Below are 15,828 nucleotides of genomic sequence, written 5' to 3' on the forward strand. Positions count from 1 at the left end.
CTCGCTTTGAGACAGCGACGTTTAAATACAAGATTTGATCAAGATATGCTTAATATATATGCTTAATATATATATATGCTTAATATGTGTTTTTTATGTTTTAATTGAAACTCAAAGTGAGTTTTATTTAATTCAAAATTCTGAACATACCTTAAATAATATCCCAAATCAGGGATAACATAAAGGACGATCCAGTCCTTTTCATTGAACCACATTCTAAATTCTTTCTCGAGTAATTACGTATGCCGTTACAAGATATGTTTAACATATAAATATATAAAATGCAAACACGTTTGTACTTAAAAATAAACATGGAAATAACAGAATGATCACAGAGCGTAAATCACTGTCACGCTGCTGGGCAGGCCAATCTAGTGCTGCACAAAAATGAGCGTTCAGAATAATGGTACCATTTTTCAAACACCATTGAATCATTATCGTTCATAACTATCTCGCCTGGATGATAAATTCCATATCTGATGCAAAACGTCATCTCTGACAAGAACGATAGTTCTTCATTTCGTGCCCTTACATCGAAACACGAAACGTTTGTTGCAACTTTAGATCGTCTTGAAAGCGGGCGAAATGTTAACGTTTTCTTTACATGTTATTTATTTTGCTGCTCCATTGCGCCTGGCCTCGAGCAAACAACAATACAACTGCTCGTACAGCGGCACGGCAGGGCAAAAAGTTAGAATAATGATACAATAGATTAGTCTTGAGAGAGCATTCTGCCGCCCCATCCCGAGAGTGATTGGCCCTAGGCAACGCAAACGGAGCGGAGCCAGAGTGCAGCATACGGTTAGGTTGCTTCTTCACCCGGCGGGCTGCAGCATAATGTAATGCAGTTAGCCGAACTGGGTCAAACGAGAACGCGGGTGAGAAATATGATAATAGAATAAATTGTTGTGATAAATGTACGTCTATCGCTCGTGCGGAAAACCGTTCATCGGGATCATTGTTTTCCGCCCGAGTCCTGCTGCCCGTTGCTACATTTCGATAGTCCAGAGCCCTCCCCCCGAGCGAATCGAATGTGGCGGAATAAAATATGCAAAAGGAAATTTATTTATTTCCTCCATCCCCTTGCGACCCGTTTCTCCCCATTCGGACGGGCGTTGTAAAATGCAGTGTTTAGCACATGCTTGAAACGATTTCCCGTCACGAAGTGCTGCCGTTGCAGCTGCAGTCCGCTGCTTGTGGCGCTGGCAGGAAACATTGAAATTTCAATTACTCCTCCAGACTTCCACCACTGGAGTGGCCTTTTCCGGAGCTACTTTGGGTAATGGAATACGGCATATGATACAGCGGCATTCTGGACTTCTCTCATGGCGAAAAGCAACCCTCTTAACAGCCTGAAGCTACGGCACGGAAGCGGTTGCGTGCGACGGGACGGAAATAGATCATAGACACTTCAACACGCACATACGATCGTGACACGACCCATCATCAATTTCCATTCAAGAAACGTCGTGATTTCTTGCTTCGATGTCACATCGCACAACTCCTGAACTTTATTACCATGCGGACCCCGTAACAACATACGTTCTATATTTCTTCTAGCACTAAACATACCACAGCATCAAAATGTCCAATCCCTTCCAAAAAACATAGGTCAATTGAGACTGGTTATAATATGTTTGTGTATTTATTAGTAAAATTCATAATGCTTGAACAAAACGAAGGCTCACTCAGACTAACTTTTACATAAAACACTTTCCACTAGAAGCCACTAGTAAATAAATAAATTGTCTATTATTACTTTTATTACTTTTAACAAAATCTTTCTACATAGCAACAATATCCAAAACCCCTTTCCTTCTGTTGGTTTCACCATATGGTTTAAAACATTTATTTGCATTTTTTATCCAAATAAAGTATGTTTCATTGTTATTATAATTATATACGTCAACTGCAATGTTTTAAATTTGTTACAATTTTTTTGTTATGGTCGTTTGAGCTTTCCAGCAATAGGGTAATTTAGCCACAGCTAGTCTTTATAGCCTAGCTTCAACGCGGCCACATTGGAAACCGTTTCTTGCACCGCCGCACGGAGGCCACCGAACCGACGTGAAGTTGGTGGCTTCGTAAAATATGCTCCAATATTATTTATAAACGAAGGGCAATTAGCAAAGAGCTATTTTGTACACATACATAATTGGTGCTGCTCCGGTGGGTAGTAAATACACACGCACGTCCGTGCCTCTGTTACGACGATGATGACGCTAACGCTGACGATGATGTTGTTTAGATCCGAGATCGCTTTCAAAGGAGCTAGATCCGGTTGTTATTTCTCGTTCTCGGCGCAGGCAGTGGCGGTTAAGTTAACCGACCGGGAAACAATAACAAACATCCGCCCAGATGTACCGTGCGGGTTTTCCGGTACCATCGCAGACGGGAAGGGTTTTCCTATACGATGGAAAATTGACCCTTGGTCAACCACCGTGTATATGGCTGTTTTCAAACAGCAGACACCGAGCTGAGGGAGTAAATATCTGCTACATCATACGTACATATCGCAATAGTCTACATCCATCATGTGAAATTTAAATTTCTCACCTCGAACCCTTGTAATGGAATATTTTAGGAGCCCGGTACGTTGAGCTCTCCCCTTCGAAAGCCCGAGTGAGGCGGTAATAAATAACTAGTCTCCCACGAGGGAACTTATAACCAAACCGACCCGACACATTACTTTCGCCCGAGCCACTGCGAGCACTAATGGTTGGTAATCATATCAGAGAAACATAATCGTTGGAAAAGCTATCACTCAACTGGTGATGGCGCAAATAATCAGGGCTAATGGAATGCTGAAAATGGCGGTGGGAAACGACATGGAGGGTGAATGGAGAAGCCCGCTGTTCAAAGATATGGTACACAAGAAATGGTGTTGTGGTTTCTGTTCATATCACCCGGCGCCCGGTGAGTGTAGAAACTAAATGTCTGCAAAATATGTGTACAAAGGGATGCAAAAGGGTTAAACAATTCGAGCATGATGTATATGTGGAACATCAATTTTCCCGCTTTTCAATTCAATTGATTCGTGCCATCCTGTTCAAGGACGAACGCGGGTAAATGAACAGTGTCCCATTCGAGGCTAGTTGAATGCGCATGAATGCTCATCTAAACATTATGTGGAGATTTGAAGCGTATCATTTCCATAAAATCAAGTAAATTATTCTATGGAAATTGACCTGATTGAAACAACATTAGCTCGTTTGATTGACATTACGTTGAAGAAAAAACTATAGTCGCGATGTAAATACAATCGGTTGCAAATGAGCGATTTATTTAGAATGTAAATTAATAATTACCACAAAAAGATTATAAAATACTTCATTTAAAACTGTAATGATTATGTTTTTCAAGTATTTCTTATGTAGTAACAACCACCAAAATAATCAGACTGTCATCAGACTGATCATGAGTTGTTCAAATTTTTTACTACGAATTAAAATGTACAAACCAAATATTTTTATTAACCGTAACTTTAACAACACACTTACATGCGTTATGCATCACCTTTCCTTTTCTAAATCAAAGCATTTCCAAAAACACCATAACTCAACGCCGACTCGCTTGCTCAACTAGCTTTTCTTTCAACCGTTCCCGTACAAAAGGGCGACCTATTTCCGGTACCATGTTTTCTTTATGACGAATCATGCCATTAATCTCACGATCAATCTTAATGATCCTTTTGTGCTGATTTCCGGGATAATTTGATTAGGGCACGCTACGCAGATTCACCATATAATCACATTACGGTAGAGGCGTATCCTCAATTTCCCACTTCTATCTAGGTCCATGACTGTGACGATAATTAATCTTCGACTTTCACTCATACCCCGGCAACACTCCGGAACACGCACTGAACCAACACTATACGACATAATTCTGATTTCCTAATTTTAACCGGATTGCCGTGCCTTTTGACTTACACTCTTTTTTCTCAACTTACTTTCATTTGCAGGCATCTTTTTATTCGACCGCTTTAAAAACGTTAATATCCGTATCGACTGTGATTTTACTAGGGCTTATCGTAGCCTACCACGCCTTGGAAGTTCAGGTAAGTGAACAAGTATTAAGAACGTACAGCTTCCATATATTAAAGAAAAAATTCTAAACAAAAAGGCCGATATTGGAAAAAAACAGAAGGGCTCCTCGCAAACGATTTCTCCTGCGCAAATTATTCAAAATAACATCAAACTTGAGTACTTGCGTTTTACAACTGCTCTCCAGTATGTTATAAATTTCATACATTATAGTTATTAGGCCTCTATAAAAAGCTAATGCGATATCAGTATCAATTCTGATTGATGAAACTAAAATGTTCGCTATCAATTTGAAAAATATTCCATACTCGAGAATTTTATACAAATAGACAACAGCAGACAAAGTCAGTTTGTTAGGAAATGAGACATTGTTTAATAATTTTTCATTTAGTCGACCTTTAAGATTCTTAGAGGTACAACATTTGACATGCAATCAAAATCATTAGTTTTAGAAATTTATCATATGATATTTATATCCAAGAAAAGAAAGTTCCGTATATTATCTGAAAGTCACATATTTTACAGTCACTACCACCTTGCATAAAATGCTCGCAGAAGATGTGTTTATTTTTGCTAGCTTTTTTAACAATACACGAGTCTTTGTTGATTTTGAATGACATGTTCAAGTGCACTTCGTAACAAGTTAAACTTTATAGCAAAAAACATCATTACATAAATCTTTCACACCAATATGCAGTCTGGTGTAATTAAATGTCACCTTAGTTTCGATTTGCTAGCAAGAGTTCCACACCGACGCACAACTACCGACATGCGGTTCGTTTGGCAGTTGGTCATCGGGGTTGCGGGTTCCATCAGCCCGACCTCGTAAATAAATCTGGAAAATTTATTACTTGTGCTCCGAGCACACACCGTGTAAAACAATATTCATGGTGCATTCTTTGAACCCAAACACACCCACACAAACTGCTGGACGTCTCCTTCACGAGACGCAGCCAAAGACCGCACAATAATCCGGTCATAGAAAATACCGGGACAACGACTCTATAAAACTGACTTAATGAAAATTTCAAAATTTACACCACAGCTCCCCGGTCTTCTATCGTTTGCCGCCCTAAGAATACGATCCCAACAGTACGGTAGCAGGAGACATACGGAAATTGGCCGTACGCCAGCATTAATCGTACAAACTGGGCCAGCATTTTTGCTTGCTCTTTTTTAAGCTACGGTAGCAGCAATGGAAGGATGCCGAAACCGAATCATAATGCTTTCATACCGTATGCTGTACGAGTATTCCGGATGCCAGAACAAACATCCACCGGAGGTGAACTGATGGGAAATTATGTGTTCCGTACACAAGCGCTCTTGACGATCCTCCAAAATAGTTGTGAACAAAATTAGGGTCATCGTTTGCCTTCATATTTCTCCATGTTAATGTCTGATCTACCTTGCCAGCTAGATGGTCGAGTGAGTTTAACAGCTGTATGTACCTTGACGTATGCTGATCTCGATGTGCCTTGAAGGGTTTGAAGTCACAGTATAATGTTTGTAATTTCAAGTGCAAACGATTGTTTTATGAGACAAACGCTTTAGGAAAACCACGAAAAAGCAAACCTAGAATTTAACGTGGAAATGACTACACCGAGATGCTACAAAAAGAAACAACACGCACATACGTCACTTTCTAGGTGACAATTTTATGCAAAAAAAAAATTTTTTTTTAACAGAAAATATGCAAAAGAACGGGTGACTAACGCACCGACAACTAGTTTTTAACGCATGTCTTCGAAAAAAGAAAATGTAATGTTTTAAATACAATAATACGTTAAATCCGGGGGGGGTCCGCGACAGCCGAGCGGTAGCACCGGTTAGAAAAATTGGCCCATGAGCGCAAAGGCTCACCACCTCGACGGCGTGGGTTCGAATCCCAACCGAGACCGGACCCTCCCCTGTACGAGAGGACTGACTATCCACGTACAACAGGGAAACAAGTCTCGTAAGCCCTTAACGGGGGGGCAGGCATGACCAACAAGCTCGTTACGCCAAAAGAAGACATTTTGAAAGAAGAAAAGAAGAGATTTGCCGTCGAAAAGAAGAGATTTTGAAAGAGAGCAATTTACAAATATTCATCACATTAATTCTCTCTGTTTCTTTCTACACTCTTCCCTTTCTGACAGCTTTTTATGATAGACAACTGTGCAGATGACTGGCGAATAGCGATGACCTGGCAGCGAATGAGCCAAATAGCTTTAGAATTACTAATCTGCGCGGTGCATCCCATTCCAGGTCAATATTATTTTCTATGGACTACCAAATTAGCTAATAAGAACAAAGCCATCGGGGGTGAACTAGTTCCGTACGACGTCGCGTTATCTTTGCCAATGTTCCTTCGTTTGTACCTGATATGTCGTGTGATGCTGTTACATTCGAAACTATTTACCGATGCCTCGTCTCGTAGTATAGGTGCGCTAAATCGAATCAATTTCAACACTCGGTACGTATCCAACCACCACCGACGCACGCGGAACATTAGCTAACGAAGCTCATTTGGTTTGCATTTGCAGATTTGTGCTGAAAACACTAATGACAATATGCCCTGGGACGGTTTTACTAGTGTTTATGGTTTCACTGTGGATAATCGCATCGTGGACCCTTCGGCAGTGCGAAAGGTAATTATCACGCTTTCTACACCACCACACTGTCTCGCTCTTTCTTCCTCTCCCTCTCTTTCTCTCTTTCTCTTTCCTGCGCTCTGTCTTTCACATCTTTTCTGTATCTCTTCGTCTATCGCTCCTGCTCCTTCCGCTGGTTCATTGTCATGTCAATCTCTACTCCTTTCAAACACATTCTCTGTCCGCCTGTCTATCTCTTCTACTCGCTCACACTACTTTGTCTAACCCTTACTAAATGTCATTAGAATTTGTGTACAACCACCTACCCCCATCCACAAACCCCTTCTCTTTACCCGAGTTGTCATGTTTTCTTCTGTCAATTTGCTGTTTTTGGTTTGTTTGTTTCGTCTCCCAAGTTATGTCGGTCCAATTGTTCTGTGATTAGTCAGTTTGGTAGAATTCGTGTTTTTTATCGACCTTCATTGAACTTTAAATTTCAGTTGAGCTATTCCGTTTTTTTATCAATTGGTAATAATCAATTTTAAACGACATTTACCGAAACGTAACATAAACTTAATCTTTCATATATCTAAAACGAATAAGATTAATATAATTCTGACATATTCTAAACACATACTTACAAAGTGATATACAGACCACTTGCTTTGTGAAATTTTTTGCCAGCTTTGGATAGCATTTAATGGCACAAATATTGTTTTTATGCACCGTATCCTTTGATGAACACCAACTCGATGACATTCTTTGCCAAAATTACGTTCAAATTCAAAATAACGTTTGTTTCTTTGATACATTTTTTTCCGATAAACTTGCACTTTCCTGCTACATTATGCATTTTTCATTGTAGTTGTACGTCGTCGCTAAATATTACGCTAAATATAAATATAATTCTTAATTATTTTGTTTCTCTATGTAATCTCCAAACTTTGTTATACGTTATCATAGAAATGTTATCTAAATTCAACCACTGTTATTCATAATTTCGATGTTATCCTAGTTAATATATAATTCGAAGTTTTAAATGTCTATTTCATCAGCTATCGAATTGTCCGTGAATGAAAATCTAAACCGAGTTAAACTTATTCAATTATTAGTTCTATGCAATACAAGGTGTCACGTAACACAACTTATCCCTTCATTGAAAACGTAGTTTGTTTAAAATTAACCTGCACTAAGCCCTATTTTTAAAAATTCTATAATTTAATATGTTTTATTTATTTATTTATTTATTTTTCCATACTAACTGAAGACACTGTGATCTTATTCTTAGTTTTGCATTCCTCTTTTGCACAATTCTTCATTACTTTCATCTACCTAAACAATATGCCCAAGTTGTACACTTTCTCTCCTCCGCTTTTAAAAGCTTCGTCACACTCGAGCTCCTTCGCTATAAATGTTGGACTTTAGAACTTGTACTACGAACAACTTATACTTAAATCACATTTTAAAATTATCAAAGAAATCAACCAACCAATGTATCCACGAGTCGCAAACGGTTAATTAAAAAATGTATAGCACTTTTAGACATGATCGATGTCATCGGGTATGGTAAATAAAATGAGTTATACAATATAGGTAAAATTTACTCAAATGAGTTTACTTCCCCAGTTCTAAGCCCGAAATTGAACGGACATATATACGTTCTTATCAGAAATAACTCTATTTATCAAGTCCGTGCGTTGTAAATATTTACTACGATTCGTGTTTATTGTTTGTAAAAAAATGTGATCCTTGTTGTAAGAACTAAGACTATTTATTGAATTGTTTAGGTATTTATCAGCATTTTACGTGGATTGAATACACGTTGTCGTTGTCATAATCGATGCTGTTAATACTACCTTAATTGGAATGCTTCTATCTCATCAATGATTTGCTAAATTTTCTCTAGTGCAGATACGTGCCCGATAACGTTAGTTCTTTTAATCAAAAAAAATGTATGATTGAAAGATAAAAATTGAAGTATGAGAAGCATATTTTTTTACTTCACAAAATTTATTTTTATATTCAGTAAATGAGGTATTTTGTTGCATTTTTTAGCAACAATTTAAAGAATTATAGCTTATGATAATATTTGTTCATATTGTTATTTGAATTTGTTACTATCGCTTTATTTTATTTCTTGAAGCCAAAGCAATCGCTTTTGTTGTTGCACACATAGTTTTGATGCAGAAACTAAAACATTTTCCTGAAACATATTTGCGGATACATGTTATATTGCGTATTTCAAGCTGAAATACATTTAACCTCCATATGAAGTCATCTAGCTTATCGGTAGTAACATTATGCAAGGTCGTGGCAAGGCACCAACCCAATTGACCATACTCTACCTACCAATACCCAAACGCTGCAACACGAAACAACGTGAAATAAACTATTGTCACAAAAACACTATCAAGATACTGGACTAGATTGGCTCGACAAGCATAAGCCAAATATTGCAACGGAGGCCTATCGTGTTCCATTGCATCTCTCGAAATGCATTGCAAAACCCCAAAGCGACACCCAGAGAGAGAAAAGTTGCAACTACACATCGACACCGGACACCATGTTCAATGGTTATCATAATTAGTGTAATGTAGCATGAAAGCGATAATCCATTTCCGGATCAAATTGGCCTCCGGATAATGCAGCTCATGCTCGGTATGGTTTTATTCGATTGCTCTTTTTTTTTGGCAAATCAAAGCTGTGCACTTGTATCTGTATGGACCCGCTGACCCAACCAGGTGTATTTCGAATTACGTCTCTTCCTATCAGTTTACCAACAGAACAACCGTGGCCGTACCGACTTCATTTGGCGTTTGTTCAATGAGGATGGAACTTGGAGAGCTCTTTATACAGGGCGACTACTGTTTTAAACCGCCAGCACATACACATACAGGCTCAAATTACACGTTCAGGACAATGATTTAATGTATCATTTTCCCACAGCCACTATCTACTACATGAAGGCGTTGCAGTAAGCCCCCCTTTACTCTTCACTCGAGCAGAAAAGCCGCCGTTTGTGTGAGCAGCCTATTTTTCCCATACAAACCCTTTCGTTGGCTCTTTCAAGGACCTGTGTGAGGGAAGAAAAAAGAACAGACATCCTTACTATCCAACAACACTTTGTACCCTTTTGCAAATGAAAAGCGCATTCTGTGTAACGGTATCATCTGCGCAGAAACAGCTGAGATGATGAACACAGTATAATTATGCTGTGAGTACACTTGTGAATAAGTCACAAGAGCGTGGCATACAAAGTTATTATGGTGATGCCATCAGCTCTAGTGGTGAATGGAGACCATGGGCCATGGAGGTTTCTTTTCTTTTTAAGGCTTCCGAGACTCAGATGGTCACGTGTCTGCCCGTCTAGTACTCCCAACTTGTTACGTGTGTGGAAAAACTTCGTCCTGTGTCTGCCGTCCTGAATGATCCTCTTCACAATTAAAAATAATGTTTATTCTGTATAATGAGATAATTTCAAGACGGAAATATACCAACAATGCCATCGAGAAATGAATCCAATCCATTTGCTCAGACTACGGCGTGTTTGTATGTTGCCTAACATGCAATGACAGTTAGGTTTACTAAAGTGGTTAAAACGTAATGTAAGAATTTTGCAAGAAAATTACAACCTGGAGGAAGCCCCATGGATCCATCACCATCCATCTAGACGATCGGTCACCCTTTAGCGAGCGTTTGGTACGTGGGAATGCAATTTGTTTCAGAGTACTGCCTGCAGCAGCTGCAACATTTTGGCCTAACTGCCACTTTCTTACAACAGTCAATCTTCGTTAGTGTCAGAGCGAATAGTGCAAAAACTCGAAATCAATACTTTGCACGATTTTCCATTGACAGTTGGCAGACGGAAGCCAAATGGGCCAAGTTTCGAATCACGCTTCAGACCGTCTATGTTCCAGCTATGTAGGGCACATAAAATAGTACGCTACTTCTCGTTCATCAAACGCGCCGTTGGCCTGTAAGATTGGTAATTGTTTTCATCCTGTGTTCTTTACATTTCTTCGCCGTAGACATGTTATCCTCGCTTGAAATAAGTTGTACTAAAGTTGTACCAAAGAACACATTTGTTAAACACGTTAATAATATAATATACACAACAATAAAACCTTCGTCTGTATCATTTACATTGCAATTGTAATGGATGGAGACGCCTGGTATTTTTTTCAAGGGAGTATGAAGACGCGTGGTATCTTTGCAAGTCATTTTTGTCGATTTACACTGCAACTATATCAAAGGACACAGGTATTTCGAAACATTTAAAAACCAGTAAAACTTAGTCTTTTACATTGTAGTTTGATTTGATGGAGGCGCCTGGTGTCTCTTTGATAAGGTAATGGAGACGCCTGGTATCTTATGAATAAAAGCATTCAAAAAAATATAATTTGAATAATCCCGTTAAGAAAGGATAAATCATCCATTGAATAATATTTTTATCTTGTGCCATCAATTGTAATAAAGAAATTTCAACCACAATAATAACCAATAATTAATGAAAATCCGTTTTGAAATGCATGCTCGCTATTATGTGTTCTATACAGACAGGTTTACCAAACGTTTTTGTATATAGAATCAAAACGGATGCCCTTGCATATCTCCCAAACACACAAAACGACAATCATACGTTTGCTCGATTATCAAGCAGATCACATTTCTTGGTCAACGGAAGCATAGTGTCGTGCTGATTGTCACTCACCATTAAATTGTAGTTCCACTGGCAATAATGTTTCCGTTTTTCCGGTTGCTTTGCTCTAATTCTACTACCTCTACCCCTACGAGTGAAGCTATCTTCATCAGCTAGCACAAACACCGTAACCAATGAAAGGTCTATCGTCGTTGGCCGGTATCCAACATCGACCGGACGTCGTGATGGTGTGTCTTTATTCCAATTAATTTCTTCCGTTTCCTCTACATACGACCAAACAAAAGGACATATTTTATACTTGTGTATGCATAATCAGATTTGAACAAAAAAAAATACAAAAAGTTATCAATCAACATCAATGTGCCTTTATTCGATTAATATGGACCATTGTCAAGCGGTGTATTGTACACCCAAATATAATGTAAAATATCTTAAGCCAAATATTTATTTTATATGTACATATACATACCCTATGATACCCAATGACGAAGAAGTTGAAACGGTAAAAAGCAAAACTGCTTACCAAGAAGGATCCTAAAACTAAACCGATTCGTGATTTTTTTTTTATCATCTCTGAGCCACGCACCGACAAAAACCACGTTCGAAGCAAACGAAAGTGAAATCCAAAACACCGACACCGAAAAAACACCTCATTAACATTCATAATTTCTTAAAGAAACGTTTTATGCAAATGAATTGTGTGGTCCGTCCCCGTTTGCGTTAATTTCGTAGTCGGCTTCAGGGGGCCTACGACTGGTTGACGCTAAGGGAAAATTGATAGCAAAAAAGCTTTAAAGCGTCAAACTGCTTTGAGAGGAGTTTCTGCATAACAAAAAAAAATAGATGTGCGTCCAAAATAAAAACGCGACACATAGACATCAGGAACTCGGCTCGTTCCTTCAACCTTCACAAATGTTAAATTAAAATTTTAAACGTCTTGAAGTGAATATTAATTTGCTTCATTCTGAAGATAAAGCTTATCCAGCAAGTAGAAAACAGCTGTAAAAATTTAAATTAAAAACTCAGGATTACGTGATATTATAGACCAGACCCAAAATGCTATAGACCTTTAGTTCAATTCTTCTCATTCAGAAAATACCCTCGCATTGCACAGTCTAAATTTGCTTTGGTTAAAATTAATGTATAGCTAGCTGCACATCAAAACATACTTGTTTTATTTTACGCATCATTCTAACATAGCATCACGTAATAGGCAGCTTTGCTAAGACACAAGTTTAGTAGAGAAAAAGCGATTACAAAAAAACACTTGTCTGAAAACCCCCTTTTCTACCTTGTCAATATTTATGAAAAAGCATTCTTTGACCCAAAAACTAAGAGAGTCCAGCATTTTAAAAGAATCGAATCTTATTTCTCATACCATTTGGTCATTTATGATTGATATAGAACAAAACTAACCTGCAGTCAATATGCTACTGAATTTGATCTTATTATGAATATCTTACATGTGTCTTCACTCGACTATCTGATGCACCATGCACGATCTAGATTCTCGTTTTTTGACCCGTCGGCTTATTTTTTATGCCGCATATGCCATCGGCCATCTGACCTTTACAAAAAATATGATTTTTATATACAGCCTTGTCCATGGCTTGTTTAGATATTTCAAATAGAAAAAAAAGAAGACATGGCAGAAGAATCGCTCCTTTTTTCATCGTCTGGCAAAAACTCATACCAAGTACAAAAGATCACATAAATATTGAGTATATAAAGTGAAATGTTGCTGCATTGAAATTTCAATTCGAACTTATGGAAAATTGTTTTACATAAGTACACAAATGATAACTTTGATAAAATGAAATTAAAAATGTTTTTGCATGCATTTTTCAAATTCTTGGAAGTGAAATCTATGTCTTTCTTCAGGAGAAAAATGTATTCGTCATATGTTTTATTGATCTTATATGCTGTGTTTGTATGATGAGTTTTCTTAAAGTAATCATTATCTCTCAAACTATAGAGATCAAAATCAGCCAAGAAAGCTATTTTATACAATGATAAAGTAGTTTCGCATATCACACATGTATAACATGTAAACAGTTATATATAGCAACTGTCCAGCTTTTGCTCACAATGCACCGCTTGTAAGAGCGATCACTGTAGAATAAAAATACAATGGAAAAATCTGTATCAAACAGTAACAGTAACACGAGCGACACTAAGAAGGATTTCCTCTTTTTTTATTCTAAAACACAGATATTAAAAAATCAAGTGATCAATATTATAGTTCAATAAACAATCACTGAAATATCGTAAGAATGTATCTCTAATCCCATTCCTATACTATAGTGTGCTTGGTAAAAGCTTTGGTTGAAGGGTATTCAAGAACAAAGTACACACCACCATTTACACAAAATTCAGACAATTTATTTTACTATCGAACACTACAACAGAAACAAAAACCTTGTCGACAGCTATTCGTGCCGATATTGAATATCATTGATTGATTGAAAATGAAACTTTAGGTGCTAAAAACGTCCGCTAAGATGGAAATAAATTACAGTCAGCGATAATTTTTTTTTACAAAATGACATTGCTACCCCATCAAAGCTTCATGTCATGTTGACGATGTTGACGAGAAAGTGTCATTTTTTTAAACTCGTTCAAATTAATCTTTTTCGAATTGCATTCCTTTCCCTTTGTTTTTATTCAATTATAATCATCATTTCCCATTCAGTTAGGCCATGCCTTGCATTATAATTTGTTTGAATAATTTTTATTTACTCTTTTGCCAGCTTCTTCTGCGTTCCCTGTTCATTCTATTCTGTGTATCCTTTGCATTATTTTTTCCATTCTTGGCTTTTCTTTTCCTTACCCTTTATCTGAACTCAACATCAGATCAGTCATCATCAGCAGGCTTTGTTCCCCTACATTATCTACTGTTCTTCTCATGTGCCGCATCTTTCTCTTTCTATCTCTGTCGCTCATCATATAGCCTTTTGGAGACTATCTTTTTGTTTTGTTTTAATTTAATTTTAATGATTATCTTCCATTCCTACATTGTGATGATATGATAATACGGTTTAATTTTTTCAGTGTTTTATATGTGTTCATTGTAATAAATTGAGAGTGATCCGTGTCTCGTTCATTATAATGATGAATGTTGATCAGTTTCAGTTTCAGTATTATTTCTCCTCTCGGTTGAGTGAGCTACACGTTCGTTCATCCGTTTGCTGTAAGAAGTCTCTTATGTCTTAGTCTCTGTGCGCTCATCAGTAAACATGTGTCTCAATTCTCCATCCATGTGCCTAACATCATAACTACTAGCTGTCTGCTCTATCCTCTTTGTGTGTAAACCTGTTTCACGCAACATTCGAATGAATATGATCCACCACCTAGAGGCATTAGGTGATGGCATGCATCTTAAGAAAGGTTTTTTTAAACAGAATCCTTCATTTCTGTTGCTTACACTATGATAGTATGTTGCAAGATTGGCACTGCACAATGTTCGTTTAACTTTAATTTTGCGTTGATGTAACCATGTTTTGATAGATGCAAAACATATTCATTCGAGATGATTGCCATTCTATTATCTACATGAAATTAAATTACCTAATTTGTCAATAAAAATGAGACAACAAAGTCAAATTCTATTCTAACATGCGTTGCTTGTTGTTTCTATACACCACGTTATCTCCATCGTGTAAACACCACCATCATCACAACCACCAACACCACCACCACAACTACACTATACACCACGAATTATGATTCACGTTGTGCTCCTGTTGAACAATTGTTGTATGCTACTCGATGGATTGAATTGAACATAATTACATGTTATCGTAAAACAAAAACAAAATGCAACCATTCAACATCCAACCTACGGCAAAACAAACGGTCGATTCAAAACGAATCGTGCACTTGTTGAAACATCTCTTTCTGTATTGTTTTACAAATCTTTTACCCGGGTTTTGTCGGTGCTTTTGAACTGTGTGTTGAAATTAATTTACCACAAAAAAATAATCAAAAACCAAACACCCCATCCCATGAATCATAAATCTACACACCCTCACATCACCTGTCAAACACGCCGTGGCGTCTGTCGGTGGCGTGTTGCCAAATATTAATGAAAAACTTACACACACACATAAACAAAAACAACAAACTACAAACAAACTCCGCCCCTAAATCAAACCCTTCGATCATGCAAAACCATCGATGACCCCTGCGGCGAACCGGGTTTGTGAACGGGTTTTTTTTTGTACACGAAGATTTCACGACGAGGAGCATGCCAATTTATTGAACTCCATGTGGCTAACCGCGATCACGTTTCTCTGTGTCGGTTATGGAGACATCGTCCCGAATACGTACTGCGGAAGGGGGATCACGCTCACCTGCGGAATGGTGGTAAGTAGAGAACCGTCCGAACCAAAACCAAAAAAAAAAACAAATTAAAAGGAAACCACTACCACAGCAAACACATGCAAACATTTGACGTACGACACTGACACGCTGACAACAACGAAGCTAGTGTGACCAATAATGCCTCCTCCACGCGGGTGATGCCGGCCGCCACGCTACTACGACCACTTCC

General features: G+C 37.9%; 1 protein-coding gene across 1 annotated transcript in view; it reads left to right on the forward strand.

Annotated features, from left to right (window-relative positions):
* The window catches only part of LOC131289224 (small conductance calcium-activated potassium channel protein), a 112,438-nt gene that overhangs the window by 79,493 nt on the left and 17,117 nt on the right, over window positions 1-15,828 (forward strand). Inside the window, exons 5-7 of the mRNA XM_058318435.1 lie at window positions 3,965-4,060; window positions 6,182-6,498; window positions 6,569-6,673. Coding sequence (XP_058174418.1) covers window positions 3,965-4,060; window positions 6,182-6,498; window positions 6,569-6,673 — 518 coding nt within the window. The remainder of the gene's footprint in view (window positions 1-3,964; window positions 4,061-6,181; window positions 6,499-6,568; window positions 6,674-15,828) is intronic.

This window comes from Anopheles ziemanni, chromosome 3 (assembly GCF_943734765.1).
Source record: "Anopheles ziemanni chromosome 3, idAnoZiCoDA_A2_x.2, whole genome shotgun sequence".
Lineage (NCBI taxonomy): Eukaryota > Metazoa > Arthropoda > Insecta > Diptera > Culicidae > Anopheles > Anopheles ziemanni.